Below are 22458 nucleotides of genomic sequence, written 5' to 3'. Positions count from 1 at the left end.
TTCCCAGTCCAGTATGGCATGGAATGGGGCTGCTCCAGCCTGGAGAGAGATGGAACAGGGGACACGGTGTGGGTGACAGTCACAGCCACCATCAGACAGCCCCTGGCACATGGAATGGCTCCAAGCAGCACCATTTCCTAACCTGAGCAGATTCCAGCTGTAACTTAGCAACCTCACCTGGGTGAAAGCATCCCACCAGGAACGTGGGGCCCGAGGAGAATCAGCCTTGCACCGATTCCCTCCCTTTGTTCCCAAATCTCATAAAACAACTGCAGGCAGAGAGGAGGCAGCTCCTGCTGGCCACGGAGCCACCCCCTTCCTGAGCCACTGGAAATCCCCTTTGTCACCCAGGGCCACAGAGGAGATGAATTCATCCAAACGTGAGTCACCCCTTCCCACAGAAGTCACACAGTGGTGGGGAACCACTCCTGCCACACCCCAGAGCTTGGGAGGAGCTGGAACTCGACCTGATCCAAGCAGAAGCACAGTCTGTGATGTCTCAGCACAAATAAAAAGTAGTACATTATTGGTAATAAATTTATTTTTGATATTGATTTTTTTTACAGAGCTAAATGGAACATAGAAACAGCACCAAGCCATTGAAGTTTGTTCTACAAAACCGGGTTTAATACAAAAGGATGACAGCAATGCCTGACTCTGCGCTTCTGGACGGTTAAAAAAGCTCACCCAAACCCCACCAAGAGTTTAAAAAGGTTTAAGAACAGAGGCACAGGTGTTTGAGAGGATTTCTCTGGCAGCAGTGGTGATCTTGATACGTGTGAGAAAAATCAAGGTTGCCTTTATTCCCAATTTATTGCAGTGCAAGGGGCTGGTCCCTTGCCTAGAAGAGCTGTTGAGTCTCCTGCCCAAACACCCACACCCCAAAATCTGGGGTAAGAGCCCCCTCCATGCAGGATATTCCCATTTAATGGGAAAGATCTCCTGGTTTTGCTCCTGGAGAGCTTTGATCCACCCACGTGGGGAGAGCTGCAGACTCTGCCAGGTGAGCAGGCACAAGGAACACACCTGGAGTGGCATCACTGCCCAGGGCTGTGCCCCCCGGACAGGAGCAATCCGAGCATCCAGCCCCAGGATGTCCCCAAGGAGAGCAACACCCAGGGGCTACAGGGCTCAAATCACTGCTGGCTTCACTCTGCAGCTCCTCCTGCCCGAGGCCAGCAAAGGATTTGGGTCCTGCAGCCTCAGGAGCTGCTGCAGAGCCCTGGGAAGAGCAGAGCAGCAGCTCCTCTGCTGAGCCTGAACTGCCACACACTGGTGCCATTTCCTGGGAAACAAACACTCCTTCACTGGACAGAAAGAGAAGCTGAAGTAACCAAGTGATTACAGACACGAGATACGATGCAGCAGGGCTGGGACAGAGCCAGGCTGCTCCTGGGACCTGGAGGGGCTGCAGGAACAGCGACAGTCCCAGAGCTGGCACGTCCCTGCTCTGACACAAACACAGACACTGCAGCTGCCCAGCTCAAACACGAGCACTGAGCCCTCCCAAAGCTGCTCTGTAACAGCCACGGAGCAGGCCTGGGCTGCAGCCACAGCAAAGAGCCTTTAGAAGCTTCCTATAGCCTTTATTTTCCACCCAAATTCCCCCCCCACGCCCCCAAAAAATAAAAAAGCACGCAGACTGCAGACTTAAAAGTGTAACAGGATCACAAACTCTCCTCCACCACCCCCAGCCCAGCCCAAACCACCAAGGCACGTCAGGCTCTCCCCTCTCTCCAGGCCCACCTTCACCCAATTCCCCCTCTCCCAGTTTTGGATGGATGAAGCCAACACAAAACATTTTCTTTGCTGGGAAGCAGCAAGTGCTTCCTCACTGTCTTTGCACTGATAAAAACAAATGCAAACAAAGACACGCCTGCAACTGCCACCCTAATGTTTCCATGGGAAATGTTATCTTTCAGTACATTCCCTGATGGACTCTGCCACCAGTTGGCCTTTGCAGAATTGAGGTCAAATTTTGCACCCCCAGGCTCTGGCAGAGCCCCCCCAGGCCTCGAGAGGGGTGTGCAGTTATTCTTTGTAGGTTGTTGTTTGCTTGCCACGGGAGCCAGCTCTCTGTGGAAGGCTCACTTTGGTGCAATCCCAGCTTCCCACCAGCTCAAGCCCATCTTCTTTCCAAGCCAGTATTGCCCTGAACGTGTGTGTTTGGAGAGTTTCAGCAGTGAGAGCAAACAGAGCCGTGCAACCCCCAACCCTGGGCCAGGCCCTGCTCCTCCCACCACCAGAGAAGGCCCTGAGGCCTGCACAGGGTCCATGTCCCACCCTGCTGCTCCTCCTGCTGCCCTCAGTGCTCCGAGTCCGACAGGTACGAGGGCTGAGTCCATCTCCACACCAGCATGTCCTCCCCTGCCACCCTGTGGGATTCTGTCTGGATCCGGGACTCGTTGGAGGCCAGGAAATCCACGGCTCTCTCCCACACCCGCTTCATCTTTTTTCTGCAAGGAACAGCAAGAAAATAAATGAGAAACCTCAAGCCTGGTTGTGCTTCCGTGCCTACAGCAAGTTGTGCCTGTGGATTTGGCTGCCTGCTGTTCCCTGTGCAGGCAGAAAAGGGCATCAAACAAACCCTGGTTTAGAGATTTCAGACCAGGGCACGGCCACACAAATCCTGCCTGGGGGGAAGATGAGAGGCTCTGTCAGTGCCCTGAATTTCTGCCATCAATTTGTGCTGCAAAGGCTCGATGAGCAAATCGCCCTCCCTGCTCCTGCACACAGAGATCTCAGCCAGGGGGACACCCTGATGTTCACCCCAGCTTTGGATCCAGCTGTCCAGAGCATCTCACACCCAGGGATGGCTCAAACAGCTGCAGTCATCCCTTGTAGGAAAAGGAACCCTGTTTCTGGTACAGAGAGAGGATGTTTAACACTTCACAGGAGGACAAAGCAGCTCCATTTAACCACAACACAAGAAATAACCCTGCAGAAATGGAGCAAAGCAAGAGGATCCAGCCCTGCAGCCCCACCACCCACAAAGCAATGACCTCAACCACAACATCTGTCTGAGAAAGCCCCAAACCCAACCTGAGAATCCCCCCAACCCAACCTGAGAAAGCCCCAAACCCAATCTGAGAATGCCCCAAACCAAATCATCTCACTCCAGTTCCCTTCCCAGTTGCACAACTCAAACTGGCTCCTTTCCAGGCACACAATCATTGCAGAAGAGCCCAAATCTCCTGCTCAGCTCATGGGAACCGTTCTGGTCTGGAGAGCCAGGTAAGGTGGCTGGGAAAGCAGAGAGCATCAGACACCCAGCAGATGAAGCAGAGGACACCTGAAGCTCCAGATCCAAGCAAACCAAACAAAGGTACTGCTGGACAGAAGAAGGACAACACACCTGTGGCACTGCACCGAGTACCAGCCCTGAGGCTGGCACACTGATCTGTACCAGGTGCAGCCACAGCCTGAGCTGTGCCCAAGCCTTTCCCAACCCAAAGGCTCCAACCTCATCCTGCAGAGCAGCTCCAGGGATTGATTTTGGAGCTGTGCTGAATCCCACCCTGCTGCTTCCAGCCCTCCTGAGTGCCCAGAGCAGCTCACCTGCTCTGAGGAGGGATCAGGCTGTCCCGGACGTGGAAGATGCCGACGTAGGGGTAACGCTCCAAATTCCGCTCCCATTCCTTGTAGTGGTCCTGGACAACAGCTGGAGGGCAGAAGGGCACAGCAGTGAGGCTCAACCCTGCAGGAGCACAGCAGGGCTCCCTGTGCTCCCACAGCTCCTACCTATGATCTTCTTCACCATCTCATACATGGCCTGTTCCTCCTCCTCCATCTTCCGCCAGCGATACCGGAGGTAGAGCAGGATGCCCCAAAGGGTTATCAGACCTAGGAGATTAAAAACAAAGGGGGTTCAGGAACTGGCAGCTGTGTGCCTGCTGAATGCAGTTTTAGGTCTCACACTGTGACCCAGGCTGCTTGGAACTGAATCCCAGTGATTCCTTTTGTTCCCCACAGCAGCTGCACCCCAAAAACCCCTCGGTGCTGCCCCCGCTGCAGCACAGGAGCTCCTGGGGATGTGGAATGAGGTGGTGGGAAAGCCTCAGCATGGAGCTGCCCTCAGGAAAGAAACCTCAGCACAACCACATGGCCCCAGGTCTGCAAATCCCAGAGGAGGCATTGCCAGAGGCCTCCCCTACATGGATCACTCTGGAAGACTGTCAGGTTTCAATGCTCCACGGAGAGCTGCTGGATAGGGAAATAAAGCCTGGGGCTCCAGTGGCAGCTCAAAATGCAGGAGATGTGTATGGAAGGTTTAGCACTTACAATGCCCCCAGCAGGACTTCAGTGTCTGCAATAAACAGAACTGTCCCTTGTCACCCCCACCCTGTCAGGTTGGATTAGAAACTCCTGCAGTCACACAGCTCTCGTTATCACCTCGCTGGGTAAAACCCCTGTCTCAGCTGAGGCGTGACAGACTATTCCAATAAAACCTCCAACCCTGAAATGCTACAAGTCATTATTAAAGAGGCTGGAGGACTTGGGAGCTCAGAGCAAGAAAAAAAGAAAAACTGACTCCTTAAGGTAAGTTAACACACTTACTCTGCAGCCCATAATAACGGGCACTTGAGGAATACCCAGAGAGCTCATCAGCTGCCTGATTTAAAGCAACTTTTAAGCACTCACAGCACAAGAGGAGGGCTGTGGGTCTCCTGTGCTGCCAGAACAAAGGTTAATTAGACATTAACTCATCAGCAGATTTATTTCACCTCTGTTAGGTGTTTCCTATGGCTGAGCAATGTGTGATCACAGGGCTTCATCCCTGCAGCTGAGCCTCAAGAGCCACTTACTCCAGAAGAACAGGAACAGGTTCATGATGGCCGTGACCACGGCCCGGCGGAAGCGGCAGCCCAGCCCCATCTGGGGGTGGGCAGATTCCAGGCAGAACACTTCCTCCACGCTGGAAACAGGCTCAGACAGGTCCCTGCCTTTCAACCTGATGGGAAGAGGAAGAAAATCTTACTGAAGAGAGCAGGCTGCAACTGCAGTCTTTAATCAAGGCCGGGAGAACAACCAGACTGCGGATGCAGCTGCTCGCAGGAAATGCCCCCACAGCCAGGCAGAGCCTCCTGCCAGAACATTTGGGAATGACTGCTTAGGCAGGGATGGATGTGGCTCCAGGAAGGCAGTGGGGCTGCAGCTCCCACTGGCACGCTGAGTATCCCTGCACTGCCTCTCTGACAGCCCCTCTCAGCGTGCACAAGATTGGACTCGGAATTGGATTCCCACCTCCCAGCACGGAGATGGAAACGTTCCCTGAGTCAGAGTCACTGCTCAGCCCCAGCAGTGGGAGCTGGGGGACCCAGGCTGGGAGCAGGAGCAGCTCCAAGGGTGGCAGAGCAGCAGCACAGAGCCCTGCAGAGCCCTCAGCTCCCCTCCCTGCAGCACTGCTGCTCCCAAGGCCAGGCTCACTCCACACTGAGCCATTCCCAGAGCACACAGGCACCGAGGGGTCCAAGGGACAGCCAGCAGATCCAGGGGAACTGGAACAAAGGGGACTGCATTTTTTAAGCTCCTAATTATGAACAGCCCATCAGAAAAAGAGGTTTGCTCAATTTACAGGTGCTCAGCTCACGAACTGCAGAGAGCTCAGCCTGTTCTGGGTTCTGCAGGAGCTGCAACACACGTTTGTTTCCCACCCCTTGTCTTATTTACAACTCAAATTCCATGGAAATATTTAAAACATGGAGCAGAATCACCCAGTGCAAAGCTCATTTTCAGTCCTGCCTCTCAGACTAGCAACTAAAAAATAATCTCATGTAGCTAAAAATGCCAGGGGCAGGGATTTGGGGATGCTGCCACACCAGCTCCGGGGAAGCAGAGCTGTTTGGGGACCAGCCAGCAGAGCAGCTAATTAACAAAATAAAAAGTGGGAGGATATTGTATCCCACAGCTTCTGACTGGAAATGTGCTGGAGTATAAAAACACAAAATTTGAAAACTCTGCATCCCAGCCCACCTACAAATCCAGCCCTGCCCCTGAGGAAGCCGTGCCCCATCCTGGGAATTTGCACAGCCCAGGAATCAAAGCAGCAGACGCCGTCTGATCCGTGGATCACAGCAGCAGCTGCAGGAATGTTTAAGAGCAAATGGAGCAGTGGGAATTCCAACAAGCTTGCCCACCAACCCCAGCACCACAACTGCTGCAATTCACTTAATCAGAGACACATTTAGCAACGTGAAAATGCAAACAACTGTTAAGGCTTTAGAGTGAGAGCAGGCTGGAGGCAGCCCACGCTTCCCAGAGGAAGGTGATGATGGCTGCTGACTCTGGGAAAAGTGACCTCGTGGGCAAGTTAAGGAAGAGCTGTAGGCACAGGACCATGGGCAGGACACCAGGACCACTCCACAGGAGGCACAACACAACCACTGATGGCCACAAGCAGCCCTGACCTCCCATCTCCATCTCACCTGCAACACATCCCTGGACACAGTGTCCCACAGCCTGGGCTGGGAATGACACTCCTGGAGGGAGCCCAGTTCCCACCCTGCTGCAGGGCTGTCCTTTTCCTTTGGAAGTTTGCCCAGCAGGCTCAGTCACAGCCCATCCCAGCCCATCCCAGCCCACCTGCTGCAGCCCAACGAGCTCTGGGAGCTGAAGGGCACCACTGACCCTCTCAAATTCCACCCCAGCCAACACCCAGATGCCCAGCTTTGACACAGTGGGCTCCTGCCCACCCAGTTCCCAAATCCCTGTTGTTGTTCAGTAGCAGCAGATCCCTAACTTTGACACAGGGGGTTTCTGCTCACCAAATTCCCAAATCCTTGTTGCTGTTCAGTATCCAGTGCAGGGCAGCTTCAAACTTCTGTGAGGAACTGCCAGTTACATTCTGTGCAAAGGAAGCCATAAGAAGATTAACCCTCCATTCATTTAAAGTGCTGACCAACATGATTTCATTACAGCAGTGGGAGAACTCATTCCATAGGGGCTGTCCCCAGGTTAATTCTTATCAGGATTCTGCAAACTGGAGGGAGGAGAACTAAGCCTGAAGGTCTGCCTGGCCTAAAGTCTTCTGGCTGGGGAGATGATGCATGAAGCACTCTGTGAAATAACACCATCCCAGACTGTTAGGGCTAACCACTAAATACAACATAATCTTACTGACAGGTTACCAGGAAAGAAATGGAATGCTGGATCAGAGCAGTCTGTCTCCTGACACTCTGCAGTAGAGAAAAATCCTTCTTCTGCCCAGCCCTCAATCCAGGGAAATTTCTGGTTGCACAAGACTGATGGCTCCAGTGAAACAACAAACCATTAAGATTTACAGGGGGTGAAATCAGAGATGGAGGAGAAAATGATTTTCAAAAGAACTGCTGAGAACTGGACTGGCCTAGGGGGAAGTGAGAGATATGGGAGAGAATCAAAGCAGGATGAGGAAGCAAAATGGATGGTGAATTGTTTTAGTGTCTATTATTTATTGCTTTATAAGAGACTTAAGCACTGGGTTGTAACAAAATTGCTCAGAGCCCACTCACCAGCACGTGATCCTTCACCTCACTAACCCAAATGCATTTGCTTTTTAGGTTCTCAGGGTTTCCACATTCAAAATTACCTGGTAAGAAAAGTCAAACAGAAAAATTATGTTTGTAAAAAAAGCCTTTGAACAGCTTGGAACCAGGCTCTGAATGTACACCAAGAAATGCTCTCCTTTCCAATCAGCCCCAGCCCTGAGCAAAATGATTCCAGGGTGAGATTTATATTGCAGGCAGATCAGATGACTATTAATAAAATGCTCAGCCACTGCACAGAGGTTGGATAAGGGCAATCAAACCTCTCACTTCAGAGCTGCTGCTGGATAAGGGCAATCAAAGCTGACACTTCAGAGCTGCTGAACACACAATGAGGGGGAAAGTATTGCTCCTGCCCCTTGCAGAGCACAGAACCACAGCTGCCACCAGGTATCAGGTGTGGAGCTAATGATCAGTGTTCAAAAAGCCTCCAAGGAGCTGAAATGGCAGCTCTGCCTCCAACCCAGGCAGAGGAATGCTGGCAAGGCACTAAATCCTCTAAATCTTGCCTCACCAAGTTGACTAAACAAATGTGCTAAGTAAATCTGGTGGAAATCCGAAGTCAGATTTGAAAAGATTTAGGAATTCTGTGCAGCTTCAGTATCCAAAGGTTTCAGCCTTGACGTCTGAAATGCAGAAAATGGAACTGAAACCCTTTCACTGATTACCACTGCAGTGAATCTTACTGAACAAGTCCCTGCTCATACAGTGGATTTCTAGCAGCCTACTCCATCCCAAAATACCAGTGATGGGCTGCATTTACTCCTGGAGTAGGGACTGTGCTGGGTCAGCTCCTCATCTCAGAGAGCCTGTCCCACTCTGTGATGAGGAAAAGGAGAGGCACTCACACATCTGTCGTCACATTTCAGCACAAATGACAATTTCTTAGGGCACTTCATGTGTAAGAACACATCAGTTTACACTCCTGCCTCTATCCTGAAGACAATTTCAAGCTGTTGGTAGAAAAGAATAACAAACCCAACCAATCCTACCTGAAACTCCCAACACTTCAAGTACAAACAAGGCCCACTCACCCAGGCAGGGTGACAGGAGTGCATTAGCCAAGCACCACTCAGAATAAAAATAAACCCAACTTCCCCTGTTTTCCTATTCCCTGCCTGCCTCAGAAGTCCTCAAAGAGAACTGCCTGTTCCACAAACCCCTCCAGAGTGGGACAGAAGCGAGCAGGAGCTGGGAGAGGCAGCTCCTGCAGGCTCAGCAGGGTGGGGATGTGCTGGCACTCACCTGCCTGCACGGACAGGTAATTGTAGAGCTCGTGCAGCATGGCCATGATCACGTCCTTGTGCTTGGCCTGGCAGAACTGCAGGGCACAGAAAGGGACAGGGACACACATCAGCAGTGGCATGGGGACAGTGGGAGTGCAGCTCCAGACACCAGACAGAACCACAGCACTGGAGCCTGGCTCAGTCCTGCACCACCAGCTCCACATCTCCTGAGCAGGGGAACATCCCAGGCACAAGTGACCCTGAGCATCTTCTGCCAGTCCCTGCCCAGAGGAACTGGGGGAGCTTTAAGATCCCTTCCAGCCCAAACCATCCCAAACCTGGGATTCTGGGGTTCCACGAAGTGCCACCAACCCACAGCCCAGCCCTGGACCCACCACAGATGGATCCATCACCTCCAGAACTTCCCAGCACACCAGAACTCAGAATCCAACATGGAACCTTCTCCCTCCTAATCATGGAATGTCTGGGTTGGAAGGGACCTTTAAAGTTCATCCAGTTCCACCCCTGACACCTTCCCCTATCCCAGGTTGCTCCAAACTCTGTCCAACCTGGCCTTGGGCACCTCCAGGGATGGGACAGCACAGCTGCTCTGGGAATTACATCCCAGCCCCTCCACACCCTCCCAGGGAAGGATTTATTCCCAATATCCCATCCAAACCAGCACATGGAACTATGGAATGGATTGGGTTGGAAAGGATTATCCAATCTCATGGGCAGGGACACTGCCACTATCCCAGGGTGCCTTTTATCCACAATCCAACCTGGCCTTGGGCACTTCCATGGATGGGGCAGCCCCAGCTTTTCCAAAAATCCATCCTGACAGAGGGAGCAGGGCTGTGCAGGCACTCCATGGTGGAGCTCAGGGAATTAGCTGGATTAAATCTTACACTGTTAAAGCTGAAAACAGTTTTATTGCAAACCAATATTTCTGCTGGTACAACTGTTAAAAAAGGAATTGATTCACATAATTGGGAATTTAAATTTTTATCTTTCAGAGTCTCATACACACTCCTAACTTCATCTGGCCCATTAATTTCAACTCATCAAGTCCCAATTTTTTCTGTAAAACGATAGAACTAATCATTTTACAGTGATAGAGTGTTATGGGTGGAATAGACTACCTGGAATAATCACTGTTCTGTGCGAGCTCACAAGATTGAGGATAAATAAATAAATGCTTACATCATCCGTTCTTTTGTCACAATCCACAGGCAAGAGATTAACTAGGAGAGAGAAGAGGGTGAGTTAGCTGGCTGCAAACAAGAGCTTTGATCAAGAAAATAATTATCTTTTTAAAAGCAGGCTCAACTTAAAGCCTGGTTCTGCTATTGTTCATCTAACCCCTGGCAACACCTGGAGATGCAAAGAGCCCCTCCAGGAGGTGATTCGGGAACAGCCCTGAGGAAAACCACAGCAATGATGGAGCTGATTGATGTGTTCAGCTGGGGACTGGATGTTTTAACAGCTCCTGTTTGAGGAGAAGCTTCACGCTGATCTTTGCACTCCAGTGCTGCCTCTTGCTGCCCACAGGGTCACCTGAAATATCCCAGCACAGCCAGGGAGGGAAATGAAGCCTCTGGAGGGGTGATTGCAGCTCTGGGCTCTGCAGGGCTTGGACAGCTCCTGGGGCTCCTGGCACAACTCAAACCCGGGCAGCATTCCTGCCTCCAGAGCTCCTGTCACAGCTGGAACAGGACAATCCAGTGACAATGGGCAGTTTTAGCCTGGCTTTGGGAATGCAGCAGCTTTCCCAGCCCACACCAAGGGCACAGTGTGCCCATGCCCAGGACCTTCCCAAAACAGCCCCCAAATCCTTCTTTGTTCAGCTCAAAGCCTGAAAAAATCCCCATTTCCAGCTGTTCCAGCTGGGGAACTCTGCCTTAAAAACCAGCTGCTGGGGAAAGCCCTTTTCAATTCTCATGGAAGAGAGTGTGACACACTCTGCCACACCTGAAGTGCTGAATTGATCTGCTGCACTTCCTCCTTGGACAGAATAAAGGCTGGGAAGGGCTGTGCTGGCAGAGGGAACATCAAAAAAACACCCCAAAGTACTACACAGAGCTCGTCTCACACCATAAAATCCATCCTTGGCCCAGCAGGAATGGCACTCCACATAAACCCCAAGGCTCTCAGGGACTGAAGGCCAGACTCGTTTGGAAAAAGCAAACTTTTGATTTGCTTCCCATGACTAACAAGGCTCCCCATAGAAAAGGAGGGATGGGAAAAGGGACAGAAATAGAGATGTCAGGTTATGGCAATGAGAATGATAAACGTGATGGGGATGGAAGCAATAAAGGGAAAGCAGGAAGACAGGTGAGGAAGGAAGTTTAAATGAGAATTAAAGCAGTGCACGTACAGCTCTCCTCTCTGCCGTCCAGCCAGCCTGACCCAGCCATCTTCACCACCAGGATGCCCAGAAAAATCAGCAGCAGCACCAAGCTGGCGAGGCACAGGAACTGGGACAGGTAATACTCCAAGCCTTTCCCCTTTCCCTCCGGCTGCTGCCTCGGCGCTGAGCGCAGCAGGGCGGAGCGTGGGGTCACTCCGTGCCCCCCATCGCTGGCTGCCCGCCACGGGAAGCGCCGGATCAGCCCCCCAGCCCTGCTGCCCGCATCCCTCTCCGCCTCCTTCCCAACGCTGGAAGCCAGGTCCTCCTTCCCTCTCCTGAACAGGCTGCTGAACCTCCCGGGGGCCGCCGAGGAGCCCCACTGGGTGCTGGGGGTCACCTCGCTCTCCCGTCTCCACCAGCTGTTGGAGGAGAGCCCCCTCCTGTCCCCCGCCGTGTCCCAGGCAGCCCGGGAGCTCTGCGCCCCAACTCCCCCTCCCGATGTCCCCCAATGGCTCCTGGATTTCTCCTCGCTGGGAAGGGGTTTGGAGCCTGCCGAGGAGCCCCAGTAGGGTGTGGAGCTCAGCCCCCCAACCCCATCCAAGCCCGAGCCTGCCTGGCTGCCGAGCCCCCCGCTCCTCTCTGCCGAGGGGCTCCACTGGGATGTGGAGTTCGACCCCCGGAACCTGTCCAGGGTGGGTCTCAGGCCACTGCTGAGCCCCCCACTCCTCTCTGAGGCGCCCCACTGCAGTGAGGAGCCCCGAAACCCATCCAGGGTGGCCCCCAGCCCCTGGCTGAGCCCCCGGCCGTGCTCTGCCACATCTCTGGATGTCTCCCAGTGGGATGCAGAGCTCAGCGCCCCGGCCCTGTCCGCCCCAAGGCCCCCGCTCCTCTCTATGGACGTGTCCCACTGCGAGGGGGAACTCAACCCCCCGTGCCCGGCCAGGGACGCCCCCAGCCCACCGCCACCTCTCTCCACAGTCGTCCCCCACTGCTCCGAAGGGCTCAGCCTCCCGAGGCTGTCCCGGGACGAGCCGCCCTCAACCCTGATGCCTCCGGCCCGGCCCGGCGGGGACCCCCGGGGGTCCCCCCAGGCCTGCGCGCCGCTTTCCCCCGACGTCCCCCAGCGGGACGCGGGCGGCCTCCCCACTTCCTCCTCCTCTTCCTCCTCCTCGTCCTCCTCCTCACTCTCACGGGCGGCCCCGCCGGTGAAGCCGGAGCGCTGCCGCGAGGGCGAGGCCTGCGGCGGCCCTGCGGAGGAGCGGCCCGGGCTGGGCGGCGCGGTGCGGCCGCTGCGCCGGGCCGCCGCCACCTCGGCCCGCAGGCAGCCCAGCTTCTTGATGTAGACCTTGCGGGTGGTGGCGGTGATGGGGCCCGGGCGATAGCCGAGCGCCAGCAGCTCCTTGCGGAGCTCCGCGTCCGTCAGCTCCGCCATGGCCGCGCCAGGCCCCGCCGGAAGCGCCCCGCGGGCGGGAAGCGACGCCGCCATCTTGGGAGGGGCCCCGCGCGCCCCTGGCGCCGCCATGTTGGGAAGGGCACGGGGCGTGTGGGGAAAGGGCGCGGGGGCGGGCGCCATGTTGGGAAGGTCACGGGGGGGTGCGAGCTCCGTGTCCTGAGGGAGGAGCAGCTCCCGCTGTGCGCTGCTCCCTCGGGGCCGGGGAAAAGCGGGAGAAATGGGGAAAGCAAAGGGCGAAAGCTGCCTCATCTGCGCGACGAGCCGGTGTCGATGATGGGTTGTCCCCCATCTGCTCCTGGAGCAGCTCCCGTCTCACTCACCCTGATGTTCTGACATTTTTAGGGCCATTCTCGCAAAAAACGTCCCTTTCCCAGCCACCTGCCACCCCCACACACGTCTCCATCATCGCTGCCCACTTGCTGAGCTCTGCCAGAACCTCAGGCAGGACCAGGATCCAGATCCATGAAATATTTCCCGGGAAGGGGGGCCCCTCCACACCCCACACCTAAAACAGCAAACCCAAGCGTTGACTTGTAAATTTATTTTGGCACAGCTGTGATGAACAGTAATTGCTTTTTCTTGCTGCCGCCGCTAAAGAAAGCAATGAAAGCGGCTGAAATACGATGGCGTCATGTCGGAATTTAATTAAAGGTAATGGGGCAGTGGTGCTGAAGGTGCTGAGGGCTGGCCACGTGCCACGGTTTGGTGATGGATGTGTGACACTGGGGTGTAGGACACGCCGTGTTCCCTCAGGAATGGCACCTGTGGGGACAGGGAGGCTCCAGAGGAGCACAAAGCTGAAAGAGCTGAGCTGTGCCTTCCCGACATAAATCACAGAATCCCAGAGTCAGTGAGGCTGGGAAATCCCTGCAACACCATTGAGTCCAAGCTGTGACCGATCCCCCACCTGAGTGCCATGTCCAGTCTTCCTTGGACACCCCAGGGATGGGGACTCCAAACCTCCTTGAGCAGCCCCTTGCAATGCTAGCAACCCTTTCCATGGAGAAATTCCTCCTGATGTCCAACCTGACCCTCGCCTGTCACTAATGCTTCTTTCAGGAACCCTCTTCCTTAGCAGGTCCCCAAAGCTCACCTCACCTCACTCTTCCCAATTTATCCAAGAAAGCAGCAGCAAGATGCTGAGATTTGTTTGTCAGGTTGGCAACAGCAAATACATCCTCAGCAGAGGCCAGGGAGCCCATTAAAAGAGCAAACTCAGCTGTGCTGGGAAGTGTGAATGCGCTAAGCTGAGCTTCCTCAGTGTTCCTCTGCCAGCTCATGATGTGGAGAGGGGTCTAATGTAAATAAAAAAATTCCAATTTGCTCCTATCACACAGATCCTGCGAGCTCACAGCTCTCACTTTGCAGAAGCTCTGCCTGGGCATGCAGCTGCGCGCTGGCTGAGCTGGTGCAAATCTGGGAATTAAATGAACTCACCTTTTTCTGGAGAAAACAGCAACAAAAGCCCAAACCCATCCCTTCAACTTTTGATTCTGCCCATCATGGGAATTACCCCAGGCCCAGCAGCCCCATTGCACAATCTTTGGAGGGGAAGACATGGGATTGGTGTTGGACAAGTGGAGGACGGGGAAAGGCTGTGATTCCTCCTCAGAAGGAGGTTGGCAGCACCAAAGCTCAGCAGGATCAGGTGCCTATTCTTTGTGGAGAGAAATCCACGACCCCTTTGCCTTCCTCCCTGTGGGAGAATCCCTGCCTTCCCTGGAAGGCCTGTGGCCTCCACAAGGAAGGCAGCAGGAACAGAAGTGTCAGACCCTATATTCCCATGGGCAATCTTTGTTCCCATTCCCTGCCCAGAGTGCCAATGCTGAATTTGACAGTGGATTTTCTATTTTTGCAGCCCCTCCATCATCCTCGTAGCTCTGAGAGCACCAAGCGGTGCCGAGGCTGCAGATGGGCTCGGCAAAAAGCGTTTCTTGGCTGGAAACAGCCGGAGCTGGCTGTGGGAAGCTGGGAGAGCACGGAGGGACAGCCTCCACCTTCCCTGCAAGCCCAGAAGCCGCCTCAGAGCTGCTGGCAGGAGCTCTGATGCCAGAGGAGCAGACACGCCGCGCCGGCTGCTCCGGTTCTGGCAGCCTGGGGACAGGGCTGGTGTGAGCAGAGCCCTGGGAACGGATCCGTGCCGGAGCAGGGAATGGCTGCACCCCAAACCCGCAGCTGAACCCTTCCACCGCTGACTGATGGGCTGCTGAAACCCTGAGTCCCCCCCTCCTCCTTATCTGTGGCTTTTGGGTGACTGCCCTGCACATGGCACCCAGGGAAGTGTCAGGGCTTTCTTGGGAGCCGACTGTGCCCGTTTGTCACCCTGTCACTCACAGCCACAGCACAGGTGTGACCCAGGAGCCCTCATCCGCCTGCCCGTCCTGAGGAAGTCAGAGGTGACTCCATTCCCTTCCCTCCTCTTTCCCCCAACTGTTGGGCTGCTCATCCCACCATGAAATTCTTGTTTGGTTTCTGGAGCAGCGGATTCTTCCTGCCTGTCTGCATGGGAAAATGGAGATCTGTCCTGAAACCTGGAGAACACTTCCTTCTTACCCCAAACCAGAGCCCTGACAGCCTGGAGGGGGCTGGTTGGGGTCCCTCCATCTCTTTCCAGTGGAAACATTTCTGTTTCTCCTGCTCAGGCCCCTGAGGGTGGAAGGGATTTACTCCCAAAAGTTGAAGATGTACTTTGCTGCCTGTTTGGAACCACAGTTGGTGCTGCAGGACAGACAGGAGTTCCTGTGGTCTCTGTCACAACCAGCCATTTCATCCTGAGCTCATTTATAACTGGGACAACTGGGACGAGCCACTGGAAAATCCATGGCGGGGGTCAAAGCTGGCCCTTGCTGATGCAGCTTGTCTGGGTCCAAGGGTAAGAGCAGAGTCCTTCTGATGGATCTCCCTCTGGAATTTTCCACAGAGTCAGCCCCACCATCACCCCAGTGGGAAATGGTCCAGGGAGCAAATCCAAGAGGCTCATGTTCACTTTCTTTCCATCACTGGAAAACTTTCCTTCCCGGATGGCACAGGGGAGGTGTTGGCCTGAAAAACGATGGGAGTGAAGGAGCTGGGAAAAGGGCACACTGGAGGGACAGCTCTGACCCACAGTGGAGCTTATGGAGGGGGTTTGGGGGCAGATTTCCCTTTGAGGGGGAATTCTTTGTTTTCATGTGGCAAAATCAAACCTGGAATAAAGGTTTGGGTGTCTGTGAAGTAACAAGGCAAGAGGTGTCCTCTGAAGCAAAGAAGACTCTGACCTTGCTGCACACTGGTGTAAATGTGGCACAGCTCCTCCTGTGATTGCCATGCCAGCTCTTCCATGGATATCACCCCTCTGCAGATGGAGCTCCTGCAGCCCAGACTGCTCTCACTCCCAGCCTAATGGAATGTGTTATTTCCCATCTCCCTCCCACTCAGAGTCATTACAGAGCTTCCACAGCTCACACTGCCTCAGCATTACTGGGAGCTTCCTGGAGCTGATCAGTCCCTGGACAAGGAGCGTGCCTTTGGATCAAACATTAGAGCTGTAATCCACTGCATGCTGCCTCTTCCATTACCCATTGGGAGCTTTCTCCTCTCCCCAGGGCTGCTTACGGCAGAGTGCTCCGAGGGGTGTTGTTCCAGCACAAACAGAGCTCTTGGAATGAGCTCAGCAAGAACAGAACTCCTGTTAGGTTGGGAGGATAAAATTGGATTGGAAATGGATATATTCACGTACATGCCATTGATCTCATCCATCCGTACTTTACATATGTTGGATTTCCTGCTGCCAGCAGAGAGGAGTAGCTCTCAGATAAGCCAAAGGTATGGAAATGGAGAGCAGGATGTTCAAGTGGAATTAGGATTTCACCTTGGAGTGTGTTTGAGAGGCAGGAGAAAGGGCAGAGTGCGGTTCCCTCACACTGTGCCTGGCACAGCTGCTCCTCACTGTGCTGGTGGATTTACAGCACCAGGCTGATAGGAGGGGTTTGGGCCCAGGGAGAGGCTGCCCAACAGGGCTCCAGCGTTCCCCAGCAGTGTGGGAATGTGCCAGAGCATCCTCCTGGAGCAGGGAACTGAGTTAGGGACACCCAGGTCCCCCCCTTTTGTCACCAGTTTGGGCAGGATATCTGGTAAAGGTTTGCCTCAGTTTCCCTCATTGCTAAAAGGAAGGGCTAAGACTTAATACTCCTCGAAGATTGATGCCTCAGGCTCTGACACACACTTTCACAGAATCTCAGAATCCTTGAGGTTGGAAAATCCCTCCAGGATCATCAAGTCCAACCTGTGCCAAATCCCCACCCTGAGCACTGTGTGCCACCTCCAGGGATGGGCACTCCAAACCCCCCTGGGCAGCCCCTTCCAGCCCTTTCCAGGAGGAAATTCCTGCTGATGTCCAACCTGAGCCTCCCCAGCCCAGCCTGAGGCCGTTCCCTCTCCTCCTGTCCCTGTTCCCTGGGACAAGATAGAAATCCCCCCCAGCTGTCCCCTCCTGGCAGGGAGTTGTGCAGAGCCACAAATTCCCCCTGAGCCTCCTTTGCTCCAGGCTGAGCCTCTTCCCAGCTCCCTCAGCTCCTCACAGGACTCTCAGAGCAGTGCTCAGGAAAACAGGGGTGTTCTCCAAAACCTGGAGCCTTTCCTCTCTTCTTTCCCACACTGAGCACTCCCCATCTGTTTGAGAGGCTTGCAGGACAGAATACACAAATCCTCCTTTTAATTACGTTGCACATTTATTATCTCACCTCAGATTTTGTTAATCTCTCTCACAAATTTCGTTTACATAAGTGGAGTCTTTCAGCTTGAGCAGCTCCAGCACTTTCTCTTCTGATCCTGCAGATATCAGTCAGCTAAATAGAAAAGAGAGAAAAGCACAAGTGTCCTTAAATCTGGCATTCAGTCTTTCCAGAGCTTTACATGTTGTTTCCTCCTCCTCAGCTCCCCAGCTGAAAGCTCAGAGGCAAACTGGGATCAGCACAGGCAGAGCAGAGCAATCCCACAGGGAGAGTGGGACCCTCTTTCCTGGGCTTAAACATCCCAGAAAAGGCCAAGGCACAGGGACAGCGCCATCCCACCATCCCTCAACCTGCAGGCAGGAAGAGCTGCACAACAACCTGCCCCTGGATATTTGCTGCTGCAATTCCCACACACCATTTCCCAAAGGAAAAGGAGGATTTGCAGCAAATTGCAGTGTAATTAAGTGTCAGTGTTAAGCCCCCGTGCAGGCAGCGAGGTGTTCCAAGCTGGCTGCACATGCTGAGCTCCCTCACAGGTACAGTTGCTGTTATAAGCTCTGCTGGAAATTGTTCCCTGGAGACTGAGGACTTTTTGGGGGGGGAGGAGGAGCAGGGAAGTGGCAAACAGAGTTGCTGGGAAGGGTTGTGCTGCTTCCAGTCAATATCAGCTCTGGGCAGCACCTTACGAGGGAATAACCTTCCCAGAAAGATGCACACGGGAGCGGTTGGGATCTGAGGGCTCCACAAAGTGAGCAAACATGACACAAAAACCCTTCTGGGGAATATAAATATCTCTGTGCTGATGAGCTGGTGAGAAGAAGGAAAGGCAGAATTCCCAAGGCAGAAATCAACCCTCTGACAGTACCATCTGGGGTGTCCTGTAACAGCTCTGCCAGCAGTTTCTCCAGGACATCTTGGTATTTTTCCAGCTGCCTTGGGGTGAGCCAAGCTCTGACAGGAAGGGCTTGCTGTGGAGGAAACCAGAGAAGTCAGAACAAAAAGGTGAGGGGAGCAGAGGGAGGGAGGTTGGGGTACTTTGACCCCACTTGGACTGAGTTAGTGAAGGGTTTAGAATCTGGAGGGAAGAGGATGAGCCTCATATGGGGAAAAGCAACATTTTGAAGGCAACACACTCTTGAGTTGTTCAGAGCGCTGTTGCATAACCCGTGGGCTGGCTCAGAAATCCAGATAAAGGCACCTCCTGGCAGCAGGGATGCAAAGAAAATAATTTCTGAACCTTCTAATCCTCCACTGTGTGGCACATCGACCCTTCCAGCCTGAGCCTGCAGAGCTCCTGCCCTAGCAACAGCTGAGGACTTGGAGCCAGCCGTGCCTGAAGCAAAGAGCTCTGTTCTGGTGCTGGCCAGCTGAGGGGATGTGCTGGGTATTTCACACTTTGAACTGGGCATTTTGCTGTTTAAATCCTGTTACGGAGTGCTGGTGCATCACGAGTGCGGGAGGAGTTGCACATTTAGCTGTGCCTTGGCCAAATTCCAGCCTGGTTGGCCCTGCTGTCTGTCCCATGGGGTCTGTCCCTGTTTAGGGGGATCTGCACCGTCCTTTTGCTGGCAGGGAATGGCCGAGCTCCCTGCAGGAGTGGCTGCCCACACAGGGAAAACATTCCCTGTGCTCAAGTGGCAAAGCACAATTTTCAGACTTGGCTTGCCAGATAAGTCTGCCTTTGAGGGCTTAGCCTGGCACTTCAATCCCTAAAATTGCCCATTTTCTGCTCTGTGTACAGACTTGGAGCCCAGGTTTTTAAATAAGACCTCTCCAGTGCAGAGAACTGTGGGGTCAGAGGTGACACGGAGCAGGAGCTGAAGCAGAACTGGGAGTTCCTGCCTTGCACCTGCTGGGCTTCACTGCCTGGCAGAGACCTCAGGCTGTTCCCATCTTCCTCAGGGAGAAGCTGTTGGGTCTCAGGGGTGACCTGGCTGCTGAACAACCAAGATAACTTGGAGTGGAGCTAAAACTTCTCTCTGATGTAAGCAATCAGGCTGGCAGAGGACATCTCTTGGACTCCTTGTCCCAGTGGCTCCACATACCTGGAGGGTCTTGGCTGCATTGACATCCACACCAGATTGCTCAGAGAAACCTTCCTCCTCCAGCTGCTGCAGCAAGCTCAGGGATTTCTTCTGCCCTGCCTTGTTCCTCTCCTTTTCCTGCAGCTTCGGAGCAGAGGGCAGAGGGGGCAGTTGGTGATGCTGGGATCAGCAGCAAACCCCCTCTGTGCTGTCCCAACAGCCAGCAATCCACGGTGCTGGGCACAGAACCAGTGAGGTGGTGGAATCCTCCTGGGAAAGACCCATCTGCTCTGCCCTGAGTGGCCTTTGGGGACTGAAATCCAGCAGTGCTGGGGGCGAGGTCAGGTTACGGGGCAGGGTGTGAAGGTCTGCAGTAAACAGGAGCCACGTGTGGTGGGGGAACCCTGTCAGCAGGACACGGGAGCTGACAGCACTGGGACCTTCCCCAGCTGTCCCACAGAGCCTGGCCTGGGTCTGTGCTGGAGCACTGCAAGGAAATTGAACCGAGCCCTGCATTTGCAGAGGTCACGTTTGCCCAGACTTTCTGCAGGTTTGTGATGTCAGCCCATCCCCATTTATTTAGTTGCCTTCAGAACCCTCTGGAAAAAGCTAGATGTGCTTTGGAACACGACAGACACAGCAGGACACGTCAAGTGTGGCACAGACCGTGCTCAGTGTCCAGCATGTGAGGAACAGGGACAGATCTCCCCTTTGTTCATCCAGAAACTCCCAATCCCTGCTGTAAAAGGGCTGTGGGGTACAAACACAACCCATGTGGGTCCCCATCCTCCTCAAGGACTTTGAAGAATGCCTGTGCTCCCCACAAAAAGCAATCGTTATCCAGGGGTAGGTGTTGGAAATGGGATTTCTCCCGGCACCCAGGGGCTCGGCAGTGCGGGGGAAGCTCACTGGGGCTGTGTTTCAGAAGCTGCCGTCTCTGAGCCTGCCTGACACCTTTCAACGGTATTTGTTTCACTTCAAAAGGAAAAACGTTCTCTCGGCACGTCCCAGAGGTGACAACCAGCCGGGGATGGTTAATTATTTGTTACAACAAAAGAGCCATCACTGAGCTGATGGGAGGCTGCAGCTGCTCTGGAAGAATTCCAGCACCAGGAGAGGGAAAGGACACGCAGGGACTGCAGGTGACACCCCAAAAGGTATGGCAGACCTTTGGTAGGGGGGTCCAGGCTCTTCCTTTCTATCTCACAACTTAAAAATTCCCTCTGCCTCCCCCAAGAGCCGTGGATTTTGGGAGAAGGATATCAGAGTGTCTCCTGTTGATGGGCGTGCACTGCAGTTTGGGGGATGAGGGCGGGAGAAACCTTTCCTGGTTTATTCATTCCAGAGGGGTTACCTGCATTTTCTGGAAGTCACTCTGGGTGAAAAAGGGCATGAAGCCTTGGGTCTGCTCAGCCAGCACGGACAGCAGGGACACCAGCAGCAGACTGGCCACCACCTTCCTCGAAACCATCCCGAGAGCCTGCACAACACAGGAAAGGAGACACCAGGGCAGGAATGGAGAGGGAGGTGTGACAAGAAACGCCTTTGGCTCTGCACCAGCTGCACCCCAGCTCAGCCCCAGCCCACCTAAGGGATATTAACTCTTCCAGTTGCTCCTGAGCTGAAAATAGAAGTGCCTTGACTGAGAAGTGCCTTGACTGACAATTCTCTTCTCAAAGCTGTTTGTGTAAACAGATTTGTTCTTGAGCAACATCTCCAGGGATTTCAAGCCCAGCCCCTCAGGACTGCTCAAGCCTCCCTGAGCCCTCGAGCCTCAGCCCTGCAGCTGTGTTGGTTTAAGACCTGAACACATCCAGAGCAAACCCATCAATCCCAGTGCCAGCACGGCAGACAGAGATGCCATGCAAAGAGAAAATCCTTCAAACAGCTGTTTTTTTTAATTTTTATTTTGATTTTCCTCACCACTGGAAACCTTCCTGAGTGGAGTGGATCTCTTAAGAAGCCTCATTGAGTCCAAGGGAAATGGGAAAAGCATTTTCCAGCCCAGCTCTGTCTGAGCCTGGAATAAAGGGCTTTAAAAACCACCTCTGAAGTGATCTAACTGTGACTTCACGTCAGGAAAGGACTTATGTAAACATTGAATGTTCTCTTTAAATATTAAAATATTCTCTCTGGACAGACTTAATGAAGTCTGGTCCTACAGCTTAACTTCTCCACCTGATTGGAGCCTGATCCTTAATGAGTTTCAGCAACCTCTTGGTTTGGACATTATTGAGAAGACATTGTTAAGTTAGATTTGACTCCTGAATTAGATTTCCCATAAATATTAGCTGCTATTGAACCGAGGGCCAGTGGAAGTTAATAAATGTTCCCTTTCCATAGCACCTGTCAGTCACATCCTCCCCTCTCCCTTCCCTGGGCACTGCACTGGTGCCATCTCCCCCTGCCCACCCAGACTGGGCCACCAGAGCCACCTCCTGCCCTGGGACATCCCAGGGTGTCCCAGCCCTGTTTCCTGCAGAGATCCAGGCAGGAATTCTCAGGCTCTGCCCTTGCAATGCAACCTCAGCAGCATCAATCTTTGGTGCTTTTTCATTTGTTCTATCACTGCAGTAAATATATAAATAAATAAAATACTGCTGAATACAAAGAAAATTTACCCAGTCACTTCCTTCATCTCTTCTTGCCTAATCCCTTTGGGAATTGATTCTCTCCTTCTTCTCCCAGAAAAACACCCACACAGACCTCTCCACTCAGAAACAGCCCTGCTGAAAGCCCTCCCTTGCTTGGCAAGCAGGACCTGTATTCCTGCCCCTAGCTCAGCACCTCTCCAGGCAGAGAGCACTTGGTGGATTTGCTTCCCAGCTCCAAAGGGGAAAGAAAAAAGCAGAAGGATCCCGAGTTCAGCATCAGCACTGCGGGCACACAGGGCTGGGACAGCTCTGCTCACCCCCCAAAACCCAGTCAAGTGCCAGCGTGGGGGCAGGAGGAGTGGGCACAGTGACAGGACAGGAAAACCCAACTATTCCTAGCACTGGGACCTGTCTGAGGGTCATTTTCTGCCTGCTCAGAGCAGCTCCCCCAGCTCAGAGGGCACCAGGGCTCCCCACAGCTCTGTGGCAGTGCCCAGTGTCTGCCAGCTGCCACAGGAGGCAGGAGCTGCTGAAATCAGTGCTCCTGAGATGGGGATGAGGGAAAAGCACCTTCCC

The 22458-nt window shown here is 53.7% G+C and overlaps 2 protein-coding genes and 1 long non-coding RNA gene across 3 annotated transcripts; 1 reads left to right on the top strand and 2 right to left on the bottom strand.

Moving 5' to 3' along the window:
- Positions 1-523: 523 nt before the first annotated feature.
- On the bottom strand, positions 524-12574 carry LEMD2 (LEM domain nuclear envelope protein 2). Its single transcript, XM_041427097.1, has 9 exons — positions 11127-12574; positions 9953-9993; positions 8769-8844; positions 7491-7567; positions 6765-6844; positions 4806-4951; positions 3742-3843; positions 3559-3661; positions 524-2456 (listed from the first exon to the last, which is right to left on the bottom strand). Exons 1-9 carry the CDS (start codon positions 12529-12531, stop codon positions 2306-2308), a joined length of 2181 nt encoding a protein of 726 aa, XP_041283031.1. The 5' UTR covers positions 12532-12574; the 3' UTR covers positions 524-2305.
- Positions 12575-17242: 4668 nt separating this feature from the next.
- Positions 17243-21767, bottom strand: LOC121348006 (promotilin-like). The gene is made up of 4 exons (XM_041427123.1): positions 20643-21767; positions 19310-19432; positions 18130-18232; positions 17243-17378 (listed from the first exon to the last, which is right to left on the bottom strand). The coding sequence occupies exons 1-4, from the start codon at positions 20757-20759 to the stop codon at positions 17371-17373; spliced, it is 351 nt and encodes a 116-aa protein (XP_041283057.1). The 5' UTR covers positions 20760-21767; the 3' UTR covers positions 17243-17370.
- On the top strand, positions 18222-20769 carry LOC121348007. Its single transcript, XR_005954307.1, has 3 exons — positions 18222-18266; positions 20273-20445; positions 20634-20769. It is a non-coding gene; the product is annotated as an uncharacterized LOC121348007 (long non-coding RNA).
- Positions 21768-22458: the final 691 nt, after the last annotated feature.

The sequence above is a fragment of the Onychostruthus taczanowskii genome, unplaced genomic scaffold (assembly GCF_017590055.1).
Source record: "Onychostruthus taczanowskii isolate IOZ18803 unplaced genomic scaffold, ASM1759005v1 scaffold97, whole genome shotgun sequence".
NCBI classification, from domain to species: Eukaryota; Metazoa; Chordata; class Aves; order Passeriformes; family Passeridae; genus Onychostruthus; species Onychostruthus taczanowskii.
Note: the sequence above shows the minus strand (reverse complement) of the source record. Positions and strands in the feature narration are given on the sequence as shown.